General features: G+C 39.6%; 1 protein-coding gene across 1 annotated transcript in view; it reads left to right on the forward strand.

Annotated features, from left to right (window-relative positions):
- The first annotated feature begins 244 nt into the window (after window positions 1-244).
- The window catches only part of LOC117820159 (dehydrogenase/reductase SDR family member on chromosome X-like), a 50,208-nt gene continuing 23,309 nt past the window's right edge, over window positions 245-27,143 (forward strand). The window contains exons 1-3 of the mRNA XM_034693838.1: window positions 245-438; window positions 2,754-2,861; window positions 19,021-19,089. Of these exons, the coding sequence (XP_034549729.1) occupies window positions 333-438; window positions 2,754-2,861; window positions 19,021-19,089 (283 nt within the window). The 5' untranslated portion in view covers window positions 245-332. The remainder of the gene's footprint in view (window positions 439-2,753; window positions 2,862-19,020; window positions 19,090-27,143) is intronic.

A 27,143-nucleotide genomic window follows, 5' to 3' on the forward strand; every position in this document is an offset into this window, starting at 1 on the left:
TTACTTTTATACATTGAAACCAGTACTTTTACACTTTTATAGAAAAGCTTGAGTTATACTTAAACTTCTACAGAAGTCTTTTTGAACCCTAGTATCTATACTTCTACTTGAGTAACAAATGTGAATACTTTTGACACCTCTGAAAATACCCCCACTTAATATCTTTCCGTTCCGTGGGAATCATTATAGGCTATTTATAGATGAGGCAAGGGAGGAAAGGAAAGGATGGATGACTTCATATTGGAACGCACCCCATAGCCGGAACTTCACTTTCTACACCGGGGGCTTCGTTTCACATGCACCGCTCACTCCGTTAGAGAACCGGGGCAGAGATGTTGTCGGCTATTCGGTCTTATCTTTTTCCCATAATAGAATTATACATTCTTGGTCTTAAAGTTCTGCTGGTTCAGCTTTTCAGCAGACCTTTTAGGCTGCCAGGTGGGTTTGACTCTCAGCTTGCTCTCTGCATAGTTACAGATTCACTGTAGACACAGCATAGATCATGTGTGAACACGGAGGTTGGTTTAATTTTGCAATATAAAACATAACATTCATCAAAATAAACTTACATGCATTTGGCATTGTTAGGTAATTAATCATGTGTCGGTGGGACGTCAATGTGATGCTAGCTTGTTCAAGTTAGCTAATGCTGGAGAGCTGCTCATAGAAACATGAGTGAAATAAAGGGATGTGTTGTTGTAAAAGAACAGCCGAAATGCACAGAATAGCTTAATGGGTCTTTCTGTTCTCAAAGCATGACCCTTCAAGCATCTGCATGTGTTACCTATTAGTGGATGTTAAAATTTCCACTTTTTATAACGGAGTTTGGTCTGGTGGGGAAGAACATGCAAGTGTCCTAACTAAAGTTTAGTCCACTTGATTGACTGACAGATTTGTACAACCTAATTAACAGAGGTGTCAAAAGTATTCACATTCATTACTCAAGTAGAAGTATAGATACTAGGGTTTAAAAAGACTTCTGGAGAAGTTGAAGTATCAACTCAAGCTTTTTACTCAAGTAGATGTGAAAAAGTGCTGGTTTCAACGACTTTAAGTATAAAAGTAAAAGTAATGTAAGGGGGAATAAATGCCATTAAGGACAAAAGCTTAGGCTACGACACAGGGGCCTATAGTGCACTATACCACCTCCCCAAAAAACACTTTTCTAAATGCCATAATGACTATAATTTTATATTAATATGTTAATGTTTAAAGCTGCTGTGAGGAACTTTTGTTTTGTATCGATTCTGGCGCCCCCTTGTGGACAAAGTGATACCTCTTATCTCTTGTCCTATACATGCAAAAGTAGTGTTTTCAACAAAAACCTCGTCCTGTTGTCGTTTAACAGTCAACTTTATCAGGCAATGTGATTATTTTTCATGAAACATTAAAATAAAGTCTGTTTCTGAAGCGAGATGTCCATCATCTGGTCTGGCACCTACCCCCTCAGGGCGGTTTCAGGCATTAAAAATGACAACAGAGAAGGTGTCAGTGTTGTTGCTGATGGTCTTGTTTGCTATTGAAGGTCATAAAGAGGCATCGGTATCATTTTCAGACTGTTTCTCAGCCAGTTCAAAACTCCTCACAGGGCCTTTAAGTATTTGGGTTGCACCTGTTTCAGCTGCATTTATGCCCATTGAAAATGAAGGCATTTTCATACAATGCAAAAACATTAAAGAACATATACAGTTGTGCTCAGAAGTATACATACCCTGGCAGAATGTTTGGTTTCTTGGGTAGTTTCTGTTGTAGAGTAAACACAGTTGTTTGATAAAAATTTTGCTTCACCCAACCACTAACCATGAGTGACAAAAAAGTTATTCTCTTATCATTCATATTATCTGAAAAATGGCCATGAAAATCACGGAAGACATGATGACTAGTTGCCTATAAGTATTGTAATGGTGCAAAAAGTCAAACGTCACAGGCATGTTATCAAAAGCCTTTATTGGAATTTCAATATACATAAATGTTTTGTTTTTTTAACGATGACAAGCCGGAAGGAAAACAAGCCGAAAAGAAATAAGAGTAACGAGGCTATTTTTAAAATGTAAGGAGTAGAAAGTTCAGATAATTGCGTGAAAATGTAAGGAGTAGAAGCAAAAAGTCAGCTGAAAAATAATTACTCCAGTAAAGTATAGATACCTCAAATTTCTACTTAAGTAAGGTAACAAAGAATTTGTACTTCTTTACTTGACACCTCTGCTAATTAATGAAATATATATTGCTGAGATGAAGGGCAGTGCAACTTCTTAGAAGAATTGATCCCCAGTTCACTCAATACTGCTCTAGCAGTTTTAATAATACAGTCATTTATTATGATCTTTAGAATATTAAGATGTTAGGCATTATTTGTCTTAGGCCTTGCAGGTGAAACAAATCGTTTAATAATAAGTTCAGCAGAATTTAGGTCAATTTATTTTATATGCACTTTAAAAGTCCCCCCATGTTATTTTCAGTGGATGTCTGCTCTTATTTGATAGTCAGTCTGGTTATATCTTAGATCTCTTTGAACTATTGTAGGAGCACTATACTGTGAAAACACAGTGAAACTAAAAGATAAAACAGCTTCTGAATACAGTAAAAGTCATTTAGTACTTGAGATATAAAGAAACATAGAAAACATTCATCAGACTTTAGCTGTCTAACAACACTGACTTCTCATGTCTCAATATTGTGAACCATCTCAAAGCAGCTTCCTCATCAAATGACATTCTTCCTGATATCTGTGTGTCCTCTTCTGCCTCTGCCAGTGATGCCGAGACAAGATGGCAAGGTTGCCATAGTGACAGGAGGAGCTAAGGGAATCGGCTATGAGGTAGTCCGCCACATGGCCAGACTGGGGGCGCATGTTATCATAGGTACAGTAGCAAGCACCACAACACTGACACACGAACCAGATCCAGGGCAACAGATGCAACCTTTTCACAGCATGACTGCACAAATATGCTACTGAGAGGTTGACTACCATCTGTTTCCAGTCAAATATACCACAACAACTTTCAACACCACAGTGGTAGAGTGCTCACCTTCACATTTGGGGTGACTTTTAAGTGAGGCCTCAACAGTGTTATATAAAATGCAACAACCAGTTAAGTATTTAAAGAACAGCACTTTAGATCAGGGGCGTCAAACTCGTTTCAGTTCAGGGGCCACATACAGCCCAAGTTGATCTGAAGTGGGCCGGACCAGTAAAATCATAAGATAATAACCTATAAATAACAACAACTCTGAATTATTCCCTTTGTTTTAGTGCAAAAAAAGTACAAGTACATTCTGAAAATGTTCACATTTAATGAACTATCTTTCTACAAAAACAGCTGTTGTATTTTTCGTCATGATGAGTCTCATAGTGGGCCAAATATTTTACTCTTTAAGCCCTGAAACCTGCTGCAAACACACCAAACACATAGGTTACCCATTCACCTGACACACAGAGTGTAATATTTACTGCAAAAGAACAGAGATCACAATAATGAAGAAGGTAAAGTTGATTATTTTGGACCCCTCAGCTCCAGCATGAACAGTGTTCTATGCAGGGGTGTAGTGCCGGTATTTGTAGTTAGTGGATCATCTTATAGTGCTCTAAAAAGTCTTTATGAATTTCAACTGGATAATGCAAACAGCAAGTAATCTATTTTCTCACTTTGAGAAAAAAAAACCCGGAGTACGTTCAGGGCGCTTTGTCGGCACTATGATTTTATGCGACCAACAGAGGACAAATCTGAAATAGTAGATACTTTTATTGAAAAATTACAGTTAATGTCTTCTCTGTAATTTTTTCACTTTGCAAAGTCGTTCCACGGGCCAGATTGGAACCTCTGGGGGGCAGGTTTTGACCAGGGGTGCAGCTCGCTTGGCTGGAAGCATAGACTGTATAAAATATGGATGTAGTATCCGTGACGTCACCCATCTGTTTCTGAAGAGCCGTTGTGAGATCAATCGTTGGCGGGAGGCATATTGCTTCTGTCAAGCCAGTGTGACGTATAGAGGCGGAGTTTGAGCCTCCTAGCCAATAGCTGCAGTGTTCCCACAGGCAGCTGTGAGCCGATCGAGAAATGAGCTAGCCAGACTACACTCGTCTTTTGTACCAGGCTGTAAACATGTTTATTTCTGCTCTAAAGATCGGCTTTTTCACATTCATGTGTATGTGACTTCCGGTACTTCCAGAGCCAGCCTCAAGCGGATCCTCGATGAACTGCAGCTTTTAACACTTCCGCATTGGATTCACATTTTTAGACCGGAGGTTGCCGCTTGGCTGGAAGTGAAGCTTCCACCAAAGCTTCTCCCCCTAGTGGCTGGCTGTAGTATAGGTCAAAAACTCCTTCTCCCCCGTTCATTTGAATGGGACTGCAGTCAAACTTCAAAAAATAAATAAACGTGGTTTGAATGTTTCTCACATCTGTATGCTGTGGTGATATGTAGTTATTATTTGACTGTTTTGTGTTCAAGGCCTCTTTTTTCTTTATTAGAGGTTATAAAACGGGGTTTTACTTCCGGGTTTGCTTTGATTGACAGCTGCCGCAGAGAGATACTCCATAGGATCTCGTGACGCTACGCTGTAGGGTGGAGCTTGTTACTGAGGCAACCACAGAAATTCTCTACAGGACAGACTCAATGCACAATGGCTGCGCACTGGAACAGGGTTTTTTGGCTTCAAAGCAATACAATGGGAAAAGGCGGAGCAACGCTGTCCATTTTATTTACAGTCTAAGGTTTTGGCCCGTGGGCCACACGTTTGACACCCCTGCTTTAGATAAATGGAGCTCAATACAATTTTGGGCAGGATTCTTTTAAATTTCTATGAAACAAAAAGTAAAGTATCACAACATAATTTAATCCCGTAGACAGGAGTTCATGTCTATAGTAGCAAACATGACAGCTAATCAAAGCATTTGCATGCAGATGTGAAACTGAAGGCAGAATTGATACTTGTTGTCCTGTCACAGATGATGATGCTTCAATCACTGCGAAACAGGCGGAGATGAGTTGGGGTATTTATGCTGCAGGAACACATGGAGAACTGAGATGAGTTGCTGGCTCTGCCAAGGACAGTTGAATGAGACGGTGTGAGTAACTAACACAATAGAAAGAGGATGAGTAAAGGCGTCTGAGAAGGGAAGTAACATTATTTGTATCATTACGACTAGATTGATAAAGAATGAATGACTTTTCAGAGATTATTTGAAATCACTGGTACTCATGACTGTCACACTGTCCAAAATAAACAAGGAAACTATTGAAATATTTCACTTAAACATTACAGCTCTTATCCACAATCACTCATGTCGACTAGAAGTCTTCTAACTTTTTTAAATGACATGATGAAGTGTGTTTGTTGGCTCTTGGCATTTGACAACAGATGCTGAAAGGGTGACTTTGATTTTCCCTTAAGCAATATGCCATGCTGTCTGTTTGGACAGCTGTTTGAAAAGTAGAAATTGAAACTTGAGAGGAGCCTCAGAGAGAAAGACTATAGAATATACAAAGTGACAATACGCTTCGATACCTATGGGGCAAAGTAATAGAAAGAGTCTGGAAATGTAACTGCTTCCTGGATGCTTGTATTTTTCTGTCAAAAAGCTATCTGAACCCTTATTATAAAGTATGATCCATCATCCATACTGGTCATGTGACAGAGACAGAAGGCCACAGATTTATTGTCTTATGATTAAAATCCTGTGTATTAATATATAGTGAATACAAAATACCCCCCAGTGCCAATCATATGGCAGGAACCCTCTGTTTCTCCTTACTTAAAAGCCTGCCACTGTCAGATTTCTTCACATAGCATCACACGGTCAACAGCAGGTGCCTCTTGATACTCGCAGATCTATCCTTAGGTTTGGAATAACATCAGAACAGTTTGCTCTCATCCTAAGAAAATCTGTGTGATCCTCTGCTGTGAGCTGACGTAGAAAAAAAAATTGGAGTGCTTGGATGTTTAAAAGGCTGTTGTAAGACTGTGTTTTAAATGCAAATTTAGGATTATGAGAGGCTTTTTGCATAAAACAAGATCTGGGATTTTTGCAGCAATTATTTATTAATGTTGTTCCCTTCAGCTAAGTCTTGGAAGGCATGCACTGTAAGCTGACTGAACCCACATTGTCCATGTACCGTGTATTTATCCGTCTTGTTCCTCCAGCCTTGAAGTGCCACTAAGTACCAACCTATCAGCATAGTGTACTACATAGTTCAGATCACTCACTCATTCTGTCTCCCATGAGCCGTGTGCTTAAATATGTTGATCCTACACCTCTGATGTCTCCTTGTCTTTCTCCAGTTCAAGGCTCCATCCATCAGTGATTAACATCATTTCACCTTCAGTTTGTTGATTCCTCTGACTGGAGGCTGTGAAGTAAACAGCTTTGAAGCATATTCATGAATCTGTGAATTATTATTAAGGAATCTGTGTTTGTGAGACAGTCTGTATTTGTCTGGCTATTGTTGTTGCAACATCATCTGATATTGATGTAGTGCTGTTTGCACATTTAAACTGTAACAGGAGAGCCTCTTGTTGTCAGAGAGTTTCATATTCTTGCCGGTGAGCCTCCAGTTTCTCTGGAGAAATAATTTTTAATCTTGATAAATGGTATGTGTTTGTGCAAGAGTTGGTGGCAAATTCTGTGTTTACCTTCACACATCCGTGGGCATGATGTGTCGAGAACTAAGAAAGCAAAAAGAGAGATATGAAATCCTAATAATTCTGTTTCTCTTTCCATTTTATGTGCATTGTTCGCTGCACTGTTTGCAGGGAGAGTTGTGTTGCATTAGCAAAAGTATAATTCTAGCTGTTACCAACTTCAAGCTTCCATCCCTAAATTAATTTATTATCACTTAAAAAAAAACAGGGTGGGTGCAACTCTATATCTTGCATTTGTTTTGGTTTCCTTTTTTTTCTCACACTTGCATCATTGTTGCTCTTGTTCAATCCTCAACCTCACAATCCACACATTTCAAATAATTACACAGAATAAAATTCACAAATCATCAGGCTCAGCCGATACAGACTTTAAAATGAAATATCAACATCATCCCTGAATGAACGTTTCTACAGATTTAACAGCTGATTACATAACCATCTTGGTATGTCCTCAAGAGAGGCACTTCAGACAGTAATTCTCAAACCCCCAATATTTTCCCCCAAATCGCAGTCCTTAAAATGTAGAAAACCCCTCCACACATTTAACTGTGTAATGTTATTCTCTTATGACACAGCCGCAGCATCGGCACAGGACAGAGCAGCCGGAGGGAGGACAGCAATAAGAGGTCTTGAATTCCAAACATTTATCAGATCTTTTATGAATAATTTGGACTGGTGCACGGTGAATAAGGGACATGGCTGCCAGACTAAAGTCAACTGTGCCTAAACTTAAGCGCACGCACAGACTTCATGGGTTTTCAGCAAAGAAACATGTCTGGTTTGGTTAGAGCAACACAACAGAGAAATAACCTTTAAATCTCTTATTTGGTCTGCAGTGTCTCCAGCAGTCAAAAGCACAACACTATCTTTGTTATTTTATTTGAGCTATTCCTTGCTCACTGACAATTCAGCTTAATAACTATTAAATAGCAATTTTTTTTATTTTTTTAAGTTATATTTTTTGGCCTTTTTGCCTTTATTCGATATGACAGCTGGAGAGAGACATGAAATATGGGGAGTAGAGAGAGGGGGAAGACATGCAGGAAGTGGTCGACTGGCCGGGAATCGAACGGGCGATCCCTGCGATGAGGACTGTAGCCTATGTGGGGCGCTTAGACCGCTAGGCCACCAGCAGCCCTTAAATAGCTAATTAATGCAAAGACTGATTTCAAGTACTCTGGCCAACTTCAACTTTTTCAAGGTCCAACTTGTTGATGAGAATTCTCGTTGATTCATATTTTCCTTTCCTCCAATTTACAGCAAAAACAAACATTTTATTTTGCTTGTCTCAAAAGGAAATTCAATGTTAATTTTCATTATCAATCATTAACTCTTTTGAAATCTTTAAAACTACACCAGGTCTCTCACTCACTTAAATAGATCTCCCCCAACTTTGAGTCAAACCCTTTCCCAATCTGTTAAATTATCTATTAAGATCAAACTCAAGTTAGATTTTCTGCATAATGCTTAAATTGTAGATTCATATTGCCATCATTGACACTCCTTTTTTAACTCATTTATAAATCAAATGAGAGAAAGAGAGAAGTTCACTGCTTCACTCTCTTCAGCTGCTTTCTCTTTAACTCCTCAATGATTTATAAATTACTTAACAAATTACACTTGGTGACTATTTTATTTTTATTTTAATATATTTTTCTGATTATACTCATCATTGTTGTCTATGTCCTGTGATTGTCTCACGTCAATCTTTTTAGTCACATGCTGAGGCTTTGTTATCAAAGTGTCCTGGCTCAACCAAAGAATTTTGTGCTAAGATTAATGAAATTATATTCTAGCATATGTCTGTGTTGTCAATGACGTGCAGGAAGTATACTCCAGTATGAAGTCTATGGTCACAGTGACACAGAGTGACAGCTGTCTCATAAGGATGAGTCATCTGAGGTTCAGAGGGTTTGGGTAGATCTCATCCATCTACGTGTTATATATCAACGGCTTGACAAAAGGGTTGGTTGGGAGTGGGACACATAGTCTTGGTCGTGTTTGTGTCCCTGACAAACACATATGTCCATCTGTATGTGTATGTCCATATGAGATCGGCACAGAAGTCAGCCAATGCTGCTCACCCGCTGGAAAACAGAGATTTTTTCGGTTGCTACATTTAATTAATTGATTAATTAATTAATTTGGTGTTTGTAGCTTCCCATTTTTTCACTCCAGAGGTTTTGTAAATTTAACTGAGTGCTCTATGTTATGTTATCTGCAGCTCCATGGAAGAAAGTGTGTGCATTTAGCATGATCTTCATTTTCCAAAATGAGTGAAACATATAGACGTGAAAAACCATCATCCTGTATCGTTACCAAACTTTAAGGGGTCTAGACTGGGTCACAAAATAAGCATTGTTTGTGCCATCTCTGTATTCAAATGTAGAAAACATCATCTGGCCTTCAGAAACCAAGCATTTTTTTACCTTCCCAGAAACTTCTGATTACATTTCAGAGCCAAAATGTGTTTAAATCTTTTGTTCAGATGATAAAAAGCTTAGCCTGAATTAGAAATTTTAATGACGTGCATTAAAGGTCCCTCAGCAGGCCCTGATGGTCAGCCTAACCCCTTATTTTCACATAAGACAATATTATCACAGCAGCAGCCCTGTGAAAATTTGTGTCAACAAAGACTGAGAAACTTTCAAACATCAGTCCACATTCAGTCGACAGTGTCTGAAGTCGTATATCCTTAACCATTACTTCTGTTTCTCTGTGAAAGAGGCACATGAGTGGTTAGATGCCATCCTGTGTGATTGGTTGTGTTGTGGTGCTTTGTTCTTTTGTCTGGAGAATTTTGCTGGAGATTAATGTTTTCAGGAAGTCCATTTTCCCTTTAATCAAAGGCTTCTCCCAGCAGCTCACAGCGACTGTCAGCTGAGCTTACCGCCATTAGCATCTCCTCAAATGTACACTCCCGTGTGGCTTAATGCAATTTCTGCTGCTCCCATTAATGTAAATGGATCAAGTTCCACTGTTAAATCCCTGCTTGTAGTCTGTAGTCATGGGTTTGGTTTCAACAAAAGTCAGTTATCAAATCATCGAGTAAAACACTTAATCCAAGGCTTGTGGTCGTAAACAGCTTTGAAAGCTACACAGGGCTTTCACATTTTACACTTTTGAACTGTACTGCTGGAATTTAGCTTGTAGGTTAGGTGCCCTGGTGAAACCTCTTTAATAATCCAAGTTCTAAGTGGTTAAACTACCATATTGGTTCCCATGACAGGCTTTTTTTGGAAAAAATAAAGCCCTTGACTGATTATTTACTTTGGTTAAATGTCACTTTCTGCCACGGACAAGACGTTTGGTTCTTGGTGTAAATCTCCATCACAGATTAGCATTCATAATATTCTACATCAAACTCACAAAGCACAACAGAGAGCTAAAGTATGGATGCTCTTTTTAAAAAAAAGAAAACATCTGGAATTAACTCCAAATGTGATTGTTATCTAAATTTACATCTTGTTGCAGACTATTTTAGGGATTTAAAGAATTTGATACGATTGGACATGCTCGCTACTTGCTGCATGATGGGACGTTCACACCAAACGCGAATAAAATAATTCACGCAAATGAATTACATATAAAATCAATGTAAAGACGCAGGTATTGGTCTGTACAGCTTCCCCAAACTCTGTGACTCTACCTACTTTTTATGGGATCAGGAATAAACAGGAGCTCACTGTGAGGAAAGTGAGGAGGTGGGATTTTCTTGTGAGTTGTGAAAAACTTTTGCTGTTTTCCAAACCGCCTACTATACTAGCAGTATGTACTGATTTGGCCAAAATTCAGTATGTAGTAAGTAGTATGTGAACAAGAGCAAAATCTGCAGTATGCCAAAACTCCCTGAATGTCTACTGATTCAGGAAATGTTCACAGTATGCATCGGACCAGTCTGCCTCACGTACTGTTTCCCACAATGCACAGCGCTAACGTTACGCTTCTTCTTTTTTCTTCTTCTTAGGTCTGTCACTTGACTCCAGCTATGGGTTGTTGTAGGAAGTTAGCTCTGCCCCCTTTAGCACAACCGGCTTCCCCCTTCAATGTCAGTGAGCTCAACCTTGTTTGATAACAACAGACTAGTGTGATAAGGGAACCGCCTTCATCACACTTCGCGTCTTGACTTCGCGTCTTGGGCACTCTTGTACACACAATTTTGACGCGCGAATAGAGCTATTAAACACAAAACATTGAAACTTAAAGCTCCACTGAAGAGTTTTTTTTATCTGGTTATAAAACAAGACCATCAACAAGAAGAGTGACTGTTTCTATAGAGTTATTTTCAATGTCAGAAATCACTGGTAGGGGGTAGTTGTCAGACCAAGTGATTAACTGTAAGCTGCTGATGTAGCCTTTTTTTCACATGTTCCATGGTAAGGCGTCTGATGCGTTTGCCTGTAAAAAGAGAGCAGAATGGGATTTCTTGTGATGAAACAGTAAATACAATAAAGTTCCTCACAGGAGCTTTAAGTAAAAAATCCACTAAAAATGTTGAGATGTTTTGATTAAGAAAAGTCAATCAGTGAAGTTCTTCAGATGTGTATTGATTGACAGAAAAAAAAGGGCAACTATTTAATATGGAAACATTTGCTTCTTCTTTGTTCCATTTAAAAGAATATTCAAGGTTAGACTGTTCAAGTGGCATCACTAGAGCACTGATGAGTTGTCTCACCTTTTACTGTGATTTTATAGTCTGTGCCGTCATTTGAGTAATTAAGAAATATAATTTGGGATAATAAGAAGCAAATAATGGTAATATAGCCACAAAAAATAGCCTCTGCCTAATGTTGATCTGGGTTGGTTGTGCTGTTTACTTTATGGCCATCAAAGTCTGAACCATTGTCTACCGCACCTGAATAAATCCTGAATAAATCACCTGGATTAAAGGCTTGTATTCCAGTATGAAACAGCAGATTTACACCAGATTGACTTTGATAAGTTTGCTGGCATTTTTCCATTATTCCTTATAAAATTAATCAACGTTAGTTAACCCTTTGTTGTTGTTTTTAGTGCGCAATCTGTAGTGTTGGCTGGATTTATTTCTGTTGTAGCTTAATACTTCCTTTATTTAATGGAAATTTCGACCACCACATGGTTCGATCTGTTTATGACTAAAGCTCATGAGAGCAAAAAAAATCCCTGTAACAGAGCCAAAGAAAGGGAAACTCAAGCAGACAGGAGTATGAGGGGGGAAGTGTGCTGTTACACATTCTAATTAGATCTGTACCACAATAAGACGTGTAATTGAGGGTGGTGAATACTGATACTGACCTATTTAAAAAACGTTCAGATTTCATGTTTTTTGGGGGAAGGCTAGAAATTGTTTTTCACAACAGGGCTAATCCACCGCAGGATCCAAACACCTCCGAGGCATCGTGCACAGAACATCAACATGTTTTCATGCCCGGTTTCCAGGGTGAAGCTGCATTTTTCATTCAGCTCACAAGCTTTAAAACTTTGAAGAAAACTCTGCTTTATTCATTCTGTGTGTATTCTGAAAAGTCAATGTCAGGGTATCCTTGGAAACAGTTGCAGCAGAACACTAGTGAGACTTCAGCTTTATAATCAAACAAATGAAATCAATACACAGAGAACGTGGTTTATGGTGTATTGTAGCCCAAGGTAAACCTTTGGGTATTTAAGCTGATCCCACAGCAGAGTGTTTAAAAAACCTCCACCTCTTCAGATAATTCATGGAGTGAGAATATTTAAAGTGAAGTGGATCTCTCTTTGCTAATGGAGCTGATGCAAATTTCAGGTGTAGTAGTAGTGAGGTGCTTGTGTTACAGAGAGTGTTTGAGCCCCAGGTTTTGAGTAAGGTAACAAAACTGCAGTTAATTCATTTTGGAAGAATTATCTTTGCAAAAAATATTGAAGATTTAGGACACACGTGCTGAATTGTGAAGATTTATTTAAAAAAGAACAAAAGAAGGCAAAAGATTAAACAAAACGTGTTTAAAAAATGTCTGTTCAAAAAATCCAAAAAGGTCCAAATGAAGATACATAAAACAGCACAGGGAGCAGGGAGGAGTGACCAAGCGGCAACCTCCAGTCTCAAACTATGAAGCCCATGCGGAAGTGTTATAAACTGCAATACATCGAGAATCCGCTTGAGGCTGGCTCCGGAAGTACCAGAAACCACATAGACACCAATTCAAAAAAGACGATCTTTGCAGCATTAATAAACATGTTTACAGCCTGGTTCAAAAAACGGCTTGGCTCTACATAGCTAATTTCTCTATCGGCACACACTGTACGGGGGGTGAATTTTTTTCCAACGCGACGGTTCATTAGATATTAAGATTATGAGTTTTTGCCCAAATAAGGACATGACTGACTTGACTCCCGGTCGGGAACGCATAGATGTTGGCTAGGAGGCTCAAACTCCTCCCCTTTACGTCACACTCTGCCTGGCTGAGTTGCACATTTCCAATATGGCTGCCTCCGTCGATTGGCTTCAAAACAGCACTCAGGAAGAGATAGGTGACGTCACGGATACTACGTCCATTATTTATACAGTCTATGGGAATAACACGAGGAAGACACAGGAAAAGACACAATGAACTGACCAAAAGAAGAGGGGATTGTTGATTGTTGTGATAGTGTATCTAGGAAATGAGGCATCAGTTTTGTGTTTGTATCAGTCACTAACATTAATATCAGGGCAAGACTATGTTTTCATTCTGCTTTTGGGACATAATATTTTGATTTAAGGGCAAGGCAACTTGTAATTCAAACAACTAATTAGCTTCTCTGTCTCCCTCTGTTTTCTAATCAGCGCCAAACTCCAATATTTTATAAAGCCACGAATAACGGGCAGTGACAGAAACAGCCTTTGATAACCAAACGCATTACTTAATTACTTTAGTCTGAAGGTGCCATAAAAATCAGCTTTATGTAACACATTTTGATGTGTGGGATTGATAAATTGGACTCAAAAGGAAATTATCTCTGTACTCTGCTACAGAGGGAGAAGAAGTCTCTGGAGGCCATATTTTGAATGAGGCTTGATGAAATTTCCTCTTTGAACTCTTCGTCTCACTGCTTTCACGTGTGATTTCAAGTCCCATGAACCAGGAAGTCCTCAGATCTATCCGGTTTACCTTAGGAAATGTAAACATCCTTTTACAGCAATAAGCCATTTTTTGCATTCAGTAAGTGGTGAGAAATGACTGACTTCTTCCCCTGGTACTAACCAAGAACAGCCAGCAGCAGGATGGAACCCTTTATTATGTGCATCTTGGTGACAAACATCCGACTAGTCATACACAAAATCTCACAATATCAGAAAACTGTTATGTATAAAGGACAAAGTATAATTCATGAGCATCTGTAAGGGTTGATATGTATTCTGTCTGTAAAAACACTTTGATAAACATGAAAGCATACAAGAATAACTCTCCATCTGTTTGTGTTTTCTGTGAAAAATCAGAAGAAAACACTGCATTTTACATCCAAATCCATCAGTCTGCTCTTTACCCAGTCTGAATAATGACAATCTGGCAGCCTCCGGCTATCTGCGCTCCCTGATCATACGGTTATAGATAGCAGAATATTAATCCCAGAGCCTATCAAACGATTGATTTTGTGACACCAGGCGTGTTTATGCAATAACACACATAACCTGTTTCACCTTTGATGAGCTGTTTATCATTAATCTCTTTGGGCTTAACAAACCAAAGCCTTTTTAAAGAGCAGATGTCGACCACATCAGATTTTAATGCCATAGAACCAGATTGTGGGACTTTTTTTCTTCTTCGTCCTGTTCATTTTGTGTCCCAAACTTTAAACACGTGGCTTTGACTTCAGTTGGTCTCACCTGGAGGTCTCGATTATACATCAATGTCTTGCTCTTTCATCCTGGTCACTTGTTAAGAATAGGGCTTTTGAGTGTCTTGATTTCCCTTTTCCACTAAACAGTTCCAGCCCTACTCTACTTGACTCGACTACTCAGTTTGGGTACCTTTTCCACCAGCCTGAGTATCGACTCACGGTGGGCGGGGTCGTCATAACACAGCTGCACGAAACTGTGTTCACGTCATTTTGAACGCAACACAAACACAACAATCACAAACAATAGAGGACATGGGGCAATGGTGTACTTGCTGCTCGGTCTGTGGCTTTTTTGTTGCAGGCCGAGCGAGAGAGGAGAAACCACAGAGAAACTTTGCGTGCAGACATTGTACATTACTGATGTTTTTTTAAAAATGGCAGGTTTGATTCCTGTGTTGGGCGTCGCGCTCATGACTCTTTGGTGACGATATTCTCTGACCAATCAGTGGCCGGCAGTCCGTCGACGTCACCTTTTAGTTAGAGATAGACCGATATGTTTTTTTCAGGGCCGATACCGATTATTAGTAGTCAAGAAGGCCGATAACCGATATTTGGAGCCGATATTCATTTGCAGTAAAAGGGAAATATTGTAGTCAAAAATGTTAATAATGCAAACTCCAACACTTAACTTCGTTTAAATACCTTTAAGCATATGTTTATTAAACAGCTTTTCAGATTTGCAACATGTTAAAGGTTTTTTTTAATCTTAGACAATAGACATCTTTGTTTTAAAATTCTAACACTAAGTGCAGAGATCAGCAGCATGTCTTATAAAGTTGAATAAAAACATTCAAAAGACTCAATGCAAAAATCACATTGTAGAAAAAGACCAAAACCATTAAGAGAAGCAACACATGAAAAAAACAATGATTGGCAGTCATTTAATCAGTAGGTTTGATCTGTGATTCTGGTCGTGGCCGGTCAGTACAGTCACAGATGTGTTTGGAGGAGTGGAGACTGCGGGAATGAATGTGTGGGTGGAGGAGGTTAGTGAGGTAGGAAGAGGTCTGATTATGGAGGTTACATTGGCCGTATGACTTGAATTGATTCGATGCAGTTAATATTACCTCCGTGTTGGCAGGAGGTTGTCAGGATCCTTCTTTCCAATGCGACTCCACACAGAGACACAGCAACACACTTCTCCCACTCCTTCACTCTTCCAGGGAGTCACTCCTAACTTTTAGAGTCCTCTTCAGACACTTGAAGAGAACTCTCTTGAACTCTCCATGAACTATGGGAGCTTTGCTAAACACTGTGCCTAAAACCAGAACCTGTGCACTGTATATCACCTTTGCTGCCTGTAACTGGAGAAGTACTAACGGATAAATGGATGTTTGTTAGGATATCACTGAAGCGTTATCTTGACATCATAAAGCTGTTACATTTGATGTTAAAACAAAGTAAATCTATTCCATCAATACGTCTTTGTGGTGTCTTGAGCCCTGTAGTTAATACACACACATCAGATTAATGTTACTGAAGGTGAGGCTTTATGAGGTGTTTGTTAAGACTTTCCTCCTCTATGTCACACTCAGTTTACCCATTTGTTCAGCTGCAGCATGATTATTTAAGCAAAGTAATTAGGTTACATTCTTCCAAAAATATTTAGTGGGCAAATTGAGACCTCCGGGCATGTTTTTAATCAGTGGCTATTTTAACGAAGAGCTTTAACCCAAAGCAGTTGTGGAGAAATGTGTGTTTAAAGAAATGCTTGTCTTAAGTGACTTTTGGATATTTGACCAGCAGATGAGTTGTATTTCTTTCTGATCATTGTGCATTTGTGTGTGTTTGTGTGACCCTCCTGACACATCAACCTGAAGAGCTCCATCCTTTACCGCAGTGCATCAAGGTAAATGATGCTGTGCCCTTGAAAAGGCCTGCGTGCTAATCCAAGATTAGTGTGTCTGTGTGTGTGCGCAGACTGAAAAATGAGAGTGGGCTCCGAGGCTGTTTGTGAAAATAGGTACGGATGAAAAGAGAGTGTGTGTGTATTCATAAATGTGTGTACGTCGCTGTCACTTTTGAGAAGCGGGACTATTTTTCTGTCAATCAGTGTTTTGTTGATTGACTCATCACTTCATGGAATATTTATCTCTGCTAATTTGTATGCAGTAATTATATACGTTTATCTCTGGCTGCATGTTTGACAGAGCGGTGTCTGTGTTTGCCTCGAAACAGTTCTCACTTGTGCCCGAGGTGTGCAGCCAAAAAGTTGTCTTTTCCTCTTTCTAGTTCTCCTCAACCTGGATGAAATCATTGTGAGGATGAAAGGATGATGGAGCATTCATAAGGACTTACAACCAGAGACACCTGTAGTGCTTGGAGAATTTAAGCAGATGTTGTGTGCCCGTCATTGTGAGATGTAGTTTTAAGCAGGGATATAAATCTTCTTCTAAATCTAATACAGTAACACCACAACATCAGCCACTACAACAAGCTGTCTAAGACTGTTAGGGATCTAGGAAGAGTCGGGGGCTCTATCATCTATTTCGTTAACCTGAAACCGACCTGCTCAGCCTAGCTACAGATTAAAAGTTGCTCCCAGACATTAGTTGTTTTGTATTTTCCTTCATTTTTTGTTTTTAATCTTATTCTGCTATGTTTGTAATTTGTTGTAAAAGATTACTCTATTTACTTCTGTATCTTTTGTCTTATGAATACTACTTAATACTAACTGTTAACACTTTTTAAAATTATTATCTGCTTGTTTGAATGCAACAGAAAGAACTCCAAACTCACTGATACAGCAAGTGTGTTTTAAATATAAACCATTGTCATCCTAATCCGAGCAGCACCAATCCAACATTTAAAAATAAGACTAAGAAAGGTGGGTTTGACCTTTGAACTGACTTACATGGGACTTCCACCAGATCCATGTCCGCTCCGTCTCCGATCCGCTGCGGTCTGGCTCCGTGCTCTCTCGTCCATCAACACCCACCTGTTGTGTTTTCGGAACGCAGCACGGAGCAGGACCGCCAGACAGCTGGAGTCATGTGACCGAGGTTTTCCCACAGCAATCACTAAATCATGGATTCTCCTCCTCCTCCTCCTGACCTGTTGACTCCAGGCCTGGCTCCGCTCTAAATTACATTTTGTTGTCATAGTTAAGTTAAATACATTCTAACGATAACACAGAGTGCTTTATTCTGAAAATTAACCGGGTATTTTGTTTTGGTGCCTGTCTTCCTGTCCCGCTCCATCTGCTCTGTGCTGAATTGATGCGTCTTGCTCCGGCGTCCGGCAAAAATAGAAGTCTTGCGTATCTGATCAGTGGCGGTTCTAGGGAGGGGCCAACAGGGGGCGGTGCCGGACACAGATCTGATGGAACCAGGCCTTTAGTCTGTTTATTTCTACATGCAGAAATTGCTCACAAGTGCAGAATCTATAGGTAACACAATTTTGGGTTTTAGATTTGATCTGGTTTCTGTTTAAAATGCAGGAAGATAGTCCTTGACGTTGTCATTGTGGAAAGTCACAAAGGTGGAATGGACTGACAGTTATGCAATCGGAATACAAATCTAATACTGACATAATCACTGTTTATGTGAACAGCAAATTGTGTGTGTCTCCAGATGAACTAGAATCTGGCCTGAACTTCTAAGTAACTCGACCAGTGTTTTCAATGTTGAGGAGACAAAACACATTACAGCACTTTTCCTTACAGTTCCATTAGCTTCTTTGTTTATACATTCATATTTACATGATGACTGGCAGCCAGCTTTGTGTCTCTTCCCCCTTCGTGTGTTTTTCTAAAATTATCACCTTTGTCTCCGAAACACTTTCCCCTGTCTAGAAAAGAGGCAGAGTTCATTTGTATGCAGACATTGTCTGTCAACACAACGTCTGTTTGTGAGTCAGACTCATTGACAGTATCCCCATATGAGGGCATCTGGAGTGGACGTGTTGTAATATTACAGTATTCAGTGTAATTCACAATCCTACTGCTTCTGAGTGAAAACGAACGCGATTTTTTATTCATGAAAAGATGTTCAAACTTTCCTCTGCTGTATTCTTAGGACTGAATTGCCAGTAACTTTACATAACTTTGCCAATCAAGTGGAAATCCTTGGTGACTCTTACACCGTGGTTATTTCTACTTCAGCTTTTGATTGGTGCTTTAGGTGATTTTTCATCAATACATGCTATTTTGAGTTCCCATCATCTCTGGTTGCCTGGACAAGCACTAAAATACACACCAGCTTTAATGTAAATCTTTCTATTTCTTAGATTGCTTGAGTCATGATGTTATTTACCAACAGGCCTACTTTTTTCCATATCTTATACATATTTGATGGTATAATAAATGCTATTTCCTAAGCACTGCTCAGCTTTTGAAACCATGTTCGCATAGAGCTCTCCCTCAAGGGCTAAATGGTTGTAAGAACTCTTTTCATTTGAAAAACCCTTCTTGGCAATATATTTTTAAGGAGATGATAGAACATCTGGGTAAAAAAAAAAGGAAAATCTACTATTTTATTCTAAGCCTCTGGGGGTTTGTCTGACATTGTATTAATCTCTCTGTGTGTCTCTTTCCCTTTCAGGTGGGAGGAATGAGAAGGAGGGTCTAGCAGCCATCAGAGAGATCTGTGAAGAGCACAAGGAGGCCAAAGGTAGCATTGCAAACATGTCGGAGGACACAGGCATAACAAACACAAACGCTTGTACGTGTGTGTACTTGTTTTTGTATGCCAGTGTTAGAAGATAAAGGGCAGAGCGGAAGCATTGTGTCCCGCAGGCTTGTTTTTACAGTCTCTCCTCAGCACACACACACATAATTGCACACTTGCAGGTAACACATATACACACTGAGACACGCAGCGCTTCCATGCTGGCTGTACAATGTCAGGGGCGTTGTTGATTCACCATGAGAGAGGAGGATACAAGGGGAAAGGAGAAGGGAGGAAGCATAGGGGAGATAAGTCAAACAAAGTGTGAAAGAGGAGGAGTAGAGGCAGACATGGAAGGAGGCAGATGGAGAGCATGACAAATGGCCATATATAGGACAATAAGAGATGCGATGGAGGTGCAGAGGTGGTGATGGAGATGGGGGGGGAGACAAATGATAGCAGCCAAGAGATTTATTACTTCATTGACTAAAGCTTACAGTGTTCTCTGTAACTCCCATGTTGAGAAATTGATTCAGCTGACCTTCACAGCACCATAAATCCAACCATGGTCTCATGACTAAGAGGCCTTATGAGTTATTCTTTACTGCAAACAGCCTTGAGTCTTCCGCACCTTGCAAGGATTGTCAGTTGCTATTTACCTCAAGGGTCATTCAGAGATTTTAAACAAAAAAAGAGAGGAAAATCTAAGACGGTTTCATTTTTATTCACAAGACAACATCTTTGCTTTTTTCTGAAAAGAAGGCAACAAAAAAATGACTAAGAAAGTAAATAAAATAGAAAGGGATGATATATCTGAGGTCAACATATTTTTAGAAAAAGCAGCTAAACATTGAGCCTGAGTTGTTCCATGCACAGATGCTGACATATATGGACTCTTAATGAGAAAAAAATGGCTTCTTCTTCCATGACTTGGTACCACCTGCTCTGCAGCAGAATTACAAAAGACATCTAACAGCACTAAGATGGACAGTGTAGAGAAGCAACTTTTTTTTTTGAACAACCTCCACGACCACTAGATGAGTGCAAGTAGTCTTTGTTACACTTCTGATAGAAGTAGATGTAGCCACTGTGACAAAGGGTTGATTATTTCATCCAGTACCCATTCACTGTCTTCACATGTTGTCGATTCTTCTATATCAGGAATTGGATGGGAAGCTCCAATGCTCATATTGTGTCATGAAGTTAACAAACCATTTAGGGATGGCTAGTGATTGATGAGTAACTTAGACAATGAATCGCAAAGATTTTGTCACATTTTTATTAGTCATTAGGAACCAACAGCTGCATCATTATACCAAACATTAGCTTTAATACAGCTAAATAAGCTAATAACACCAAACTATTAGCTAGCACAAAACTGTTAGCTCAGAATTCACACTTTTTTGAAGTGTAACACTTTAAACAGTATTGTTGGCTAAAAAAAGGGGGTTAATTGCCAGTGTTAGCTGCTGTCTAATCGCTTCCCAAATATTTTGTTTATTGTGAAATGATTGTCTCTCTATTCCAGTGTTTCTCAAATGGGGCTATGTAGGAGCACTGCAAGGGGTACATGACAAATGTTTAAAAAAAAAAAAAAAAAAAGTTGCATCACAAAAAAAAAAAAAAATCAGATTAAAAACAACTTTATCAACAGCATTTAAATTTTATTATTTATTTCAATGCAACATCAAATAGGGCACCATTTCCAAATTGAGCATACTCATTCATAAAATATATAATTTGCAAAACCGCCTGGACAGACGGCTTCCCTTGACGTCAATTGTTCAGTGAGCGATCACGTACATTTGCATGCTAATAAAAGTGCGTCCAGGAGTTTAACAGTGGACAGGTGGTTGAAATGCTTCTTGTTTGACAGAAATACATCGGTGTGCTCCCTGGGCCATCAAAGGTACTAGCTACCTCAATGTTTAATTATTTCTGAAAAATATTGCACTACAAAAGCATAGAATTTGTGTCATCTTTCATTTCAATGTTATTATGACACTGTAAAACCACATGCATACATTTATTCATGTTATTTTACCATAACCTGAACATTTTTCTCGGTCATAGAAGAGGGTACTTGGCTGAAATTGTTTTTGAAAGGGGGTACATAAGCCAAAAAAGTTTAAGAAATTCCTGCTCTATTCCACAGAGCATGTATCTTCAAAACTTGTTCAGCGGAAAAGGTCTGCCTTGTAAATGTGGTAAATCGCTTGTTCTCTTTCCAGGTTGAGTTCCTTTTTTATTACAGCCTGGAGCATGCCCTGCTTTACTATTGATTTTTCTATCAATGGGATTATAATGAACAAAAAGAGCACAAAGCTGTTACTTGAAAAAATTTGAAACTGGTTAGAGACAAACTACTTTAAATTCATTGAGATAATCAACTAGTGAGAAGTGAGGTGGTTTTGTTACCTTCATCTGTCTAATCAGACTACTGCTTACAACTGGTGCGGTGGCCCATTGCTGGCCATAAGGAAGAATGTAACTTTAAAACACTTTCATGTTTGCTCCACTTAACAGTTTCCTTCGGTCAGTCTATGATTTGAAAACCAGCCGAAACAGTTACACATGATGTCAACCACCCTGTTCTGCTATAGTATATAGCTCGGATCAGTCTTGCCAGTTCAGGGGGGCCATTGTAGAACCAAAACAGATTCAACAGTGTGTTCTTCGTTCAAACAAAAGACATTTAAAAAAGCAATTCTGCACCCTGGAAACAAACGGTACTATGAGAAATTAACAAGTTCCCTGAAAGCCTCTAAATCACAGCATGACCATGTGTAAATTACGTTTTAAAAATCCCACACAGAAAGAGACTGCCTCACGAGAGGACAGTGACTCTCAACTACCATGTCTGAATGCAGAGTCATCTTGATTGAATGATACCTGAGAGCTCAACAAGCACTCTACTGATAAATGAAGTCCGCAAAGCTATCTGCCATTACCATTTTAAGTTTCACATCCTTTTTGTAGCATCATTGTGCTAAATTTATAGAAGATAGTAGATAGTAGTCCTAACTACTAATGAGTACCTCACTTTAACTTTGATATTTTAATCTTACGTCACTGGCAATCTCCTGTACACTAAGTGCACTTTGTCCTTTTTCATAATCGCCTGTGTTTAGCACTTGAGTCTGATTGGTCATTATACCAGTTCATAGCAACAGTCTGTTTATTTCTTGATAGCAAAGCAATGCTATGAAGAACAGACCACATCAGTTGTTTTCATGTCCAACACAGATCCCTGAAAATGAATCCGACAGGTCACCAGTTGCTTGTATCTCCACACTCATTCATAAATTCATTCAACAAGTATTAAATATGTGGCTCATTTGGGCAGCAAGTTCTTCTGTTTTACATCTATTTTTTCATATCTTGAAAAGTTGTTTACAATCATGCCAAAAATTACACTTACAGTTTCATCATGATTCTGTGCAGGTTAACAGAAACTCTTCTTATTATTTATTCTAGCCATGACTGGTTTTGTTGTGTGTTTTGTTTCTCCTCTCTTTCAAAGGCACTGTCCTTCTTTTGTCTTTGAAAATGAAACTATTGTCTGGAGGAAGAAGTAGTCACCCACTGAACGGTCAAATTCAGTTTTATTGACCTAGAATGTGGAAAAAGCAAAATCCAACCCTCTGCCTGTTAATGTCAGCAGATTTCCTTGTTTCAGTGCTGCTTTTTCTTATGCCTGATTAATTACTCAGTAATAAAAGAAGATATCATCATCATATCAAATTTTACACTTAAATTAGAGGATCCCATTTAGTGAATTAAATGCATAGTTTGATTAAAGACACGTCTGAGAAGTCAAACTCCAGTGAGTAAAACACTGACCATCAGATAATAAGCCTGCTCTAACTGCATGTGTTAGTACTTCATAAGTTCTCACTGATTGAGCTGACTGCAGGTCATGTGTGAAACCGAGTGAAGCACTGCCTGATGGGAAGCAAGTCTTGGTTTTTCTTGGCTTTGCTGAGGAGAGCTGCAGAAGGCTGGCTGGCTGGCTGAGTCCCTGCTTGTGTGTAAGTGGCTGTCAGGTACAGAGACAGCGGCCGTGTAGCTGGTGTCATTGAAGTCGATTTCCCTGGACGGGGCCGTGGTGGAATTGATTACTTCTTTTGTAATTGGCAGGCGCTGAGGCATAGGGGACAAGGGGGGTGTCTGTAGCCAGATGCCTGTGCACTGAATGAGAATGTGTTGATGTGTATTTGTGTGTGCTTCGTTTTGTTTGAGTAAGACGGTAATGGATTCTCATTAGTATGGGAGGCAGGAGCTTTAAACATCTCTGTCTAACGCCCTTTGGCATCCTTCCTAGTGTTTGCACATTGTCTGTTATGAGAAATGGGAGGAAGCTCATAATATACATGTCGGCTGCAGAGGTGGTTCTCAAACTGGGGACTAGTGGAACATTTTATGGATTTCGAGTTGTTATTAATGATAAAGAAATAATTTCCCTGAAGTATATTAATACTGTATCGATTGTAGGAAATGTGTGTATGAAAGAGTGTTATGGCTCGTTTCCACCAAGCGGTCTGGTATGGATCAGTACAGTTTGGTATGGGTCGGATCGGTAACGCCTGATCCTGTTTGCATTTCCACAGCAAACCGTACCCTACTTGATGGGCGGCGTGTAAGCCGGATGCCGATAGCCGCGTCAGCTACGGTATAGCGTGACGTCATGGCAGCGCGACACAGTGTACCCCGCTAATAAATGCAACAAAAAAGAAAAACGCGAGGAAAGTCTGCACCTCCGTGGTCGACCATGGAACGCTGTTTCTTGACGCCATTTTCCAAACCAAAAAAGTTATCTTCCTAAAGTCCACTGGAGATTTAAACATGCCGGGGTTATGTGTTGTTCTTAATTACCTCTGTCGCACAGGAAGTGACGATTCTTTCGACCAATCAACGGACTGCAGTGTTTCTAGCTTAACCTTCTTGGGTTGGATTGATATGTCTGGCACCCCAACAGAAGGGGACCAAAAAGTGGGACGGTACAGCTCGGTTATTTGGGGACCTATCCCGGTTTTAGTGAATGGAAACGCCACAAAATGCGTGCCGTACCGAGACGAACTGAACTGAACCACTTGGTGGAAACGGGTCTTTGGAGTCATTTGGATGACAACAGTTTTTGACAATTATTATTTAAATCCTTTGCTCATTTGCAACAAAAGGAAAACAATGTTTGGCAAGGAGTTTTCTAAAGCCTATAAAGCAATTTTCAATTTTACCTCAATAACTTTAGACACTTCGAAATCCACCTGGAACTGAAACAAAACCCCCCCTTTATCAGCTACCATTAACTGTTTAGTTACCTTCTGGTGCAACTAGTTATCTAATGAAAACAAGCAGGGCATTCATCAGCCCCGGTTTTATACATGCCTTTCTTAATTGCTGTCAAGTGTTTCCTTCTCTGTTTCATAAGGATTCCTGTTTATCGTCCAACACTTAGACTGAGTCAGTTCTTCCCAAAAATGTTCTGCCCCCCTTTGGTTCCTCTCACACATACATGGACATATTTCAGTCAAGAGAGACGTCAGTATGAGCGAACAGTCATTTATTTTAAAAGGTTAGAAAACATGAGTGAGCAACGAAAAGTAAAGGCCAAGTACAGGATAGGATGGAGTCTAGAGACACTGGTGGTGGAGGTGGTGAAGGAAGGATGCAGGATGAGCTGGAGCTGGACACTGATCAGATGGATTGGAGGTGACTGGGGTGGAGAAGGATTGCAAAGATCGAAACTGATGCAGCGACTGAAAGCGGAAAAAGTGGAGAGCAGATTTAATTTTTTTGGCAGCAGCAGGATGATTGGTCATTAGCGGTAGAGGCTAACCTGGTTAGTTTACCCCTTGAAACAGCCATAATTAGCCAATCACCAGAACAGGAAGAGACAGATCTGGGAAGTTGATTGATGTTAAAAAAGTGATGACTCAAACATGAATGAAAGTAGTCTTCCTGCTTGAACTAACGCTTTATGAACGCACATTTATGGCTGTAACGCTAAAATCTGACATGTCCTTTGCCATCCAATGTCTGTCTTTAGAATGATGTGATACATTGTCTGCAAAGAACACAGAGATACAATTTGAGTGTGTTATCAAACTGAAAATACAGCAAGCCCCTTTAACAAAGGAAGTGCTTAAAAGCAATTCAACTTCCACATGTTTAGTGGCTGAGCAGCCCACAATTTATGGAGGTCAAGCCAAGGGACAGGTTTGACTCTTTGAAACGTGTTGCTCCACCTTTCTTCTTTCCACCAGTGTAAGGGTTGCTAAGGGGGGATGAGAAGAAGGAGGAGGGATGTTTGTTAAAAATAAAAAGACCCCTTTATGACAAGAATGTTATTCCTTGTATAAATAAAACTGCATGTATGTGGTGAGTTTGAACCCTCTTATGACCATGATTATATTCAGGCCGCCTGGATTTATTTTGATTTTATGGCTGTAGAAATGTCAAAAAATGTGCAATGAGTGAGTGCTTCTGCCCCTTTTTCCCAGATAACCTCAACCTTCAGTATCTGGCAGTTATTCAACATTATTGTGTGTTTATGACACTATAATAACAGTTAATAACGGTCATACTGCGGAAGTCCTAGGAGCTACCATAATGGCAACTATATGGACGCAAAGGTCTATTTCCCTGCTTTCTGGTGGTTTTTGAATTTTCTAGGAGTTCAGGAGTTCGGTTCAGGAGTTACAGTTTTGAGAGTACGCATGTCAAATCTAGTCGGCAGCAACGGTTTGGGAACAGGAGGGTTAATATCACAGTATATCAGAAAAAATAACATTTTTTATGTCTTTTTTTTACATAATACTGTGCAGAACCACCACAAAGTCAGCTTTTTTCAGTATGCAAATATGTCAAGGTCTCTTTGGGCCTGTTTGGTATCATGTTGTATTGTGGTGCCATCCCTAGAAAATCTCAACAATCCTGTAGAAATATGCTAATGACTGTCGACTGCATGGGCGTTAGTCAATGAGGCTTAAAGCATTTCACATTGAATCATAGGCACACACACACACACACACACACACACACACACACACACACACACACACACACACACACACACACACACACACACACACACCCTGACACACACACATTCAAATAGAGTTTTTTTTGCCACAGGCTGTGCTTTCTGTCCACTAACTTTAGTCACGGTGCGCTTGAAAGTAACACTTTTTGCCTCAAAGCATAGACCTAGATTTAACAGTGTGAAAGCAGGTTACCTTGTGTGTATGCGTGCGTGTGTTGGTGTGTGTGTGTGTTTGTATGGGTGGAGATTCACATGTATTTCTTTGCTAACTTAAAAGTCTCTCTATGACTTGTCACACAGCTTCTTCCCTCCTATGAAAACTGCCGTTTCACTCAAATTGACATTACAGACATATTCATTCAGTCCAGTTATAAAGTCACTGCATCAGACTCTTAAGTTGTAAATGTTCTGAATATTATCTGAGAAAGATTGTGTGTGTTTATTGAGTGTTTATTTGTGTAAGTGCTCTTTTATTGGTGTGTATGAGGCAGCCTTACAGCAGGCCTTTGCGCACATTCACATTACTGCCGTCTGACTTTTGACTCATGAGAGTATCATCCCTTTAATACTATAAGCTGGAGTTGACAGGGTCAACAACTTGCATCCTCTCTCCCACATCAGGTGAAGAAAAATATATGTGGGGGAAGCAAACACTGGCATAACGCCCAGACTTAATATTCTTGGATATCACTGAGTTGTTTATCAGACTGCTCAAAGTGAAAGTATTCACACAGTACTTTCTTGTCACCCTTCGAGCGGTAGTTTCAGCGGGAATAGTTCACTCATGCTGTTATATTTTTACTCTTTATTTAGATAGAGAGGGTGGTTGTGACTTTTCTTCTTGTATTTCAAACAAAACACTACAAAACTGCTCATCTAGAGTCATTTTAAGTTGGTGAGCCATATTTGATCAGTGAAATCCGGAGTTTCAAGCTGCTGTGAAAGCTCTGCCTCTAAAGCACAAAAACTGCCAAAAAACTGCCAACATGTCAAGAAGATATGAACTGTCAAA

Source organism: Notolabrus celidotus, chromosome 10, assembly GCF_009762535.1.
Source record: "Notolabrus celidotus isolate fNotCel1 chromosome 10, fNotCel1.pri, whole genome shotgun sequence".
Taxonomy (NCBI): domain Eukaryota; kingdom Metazoa; phylum Chordata; class Actinopteri; order Labriformes; family Labridae; genus Notolabrus; species Notolabrus celidotus.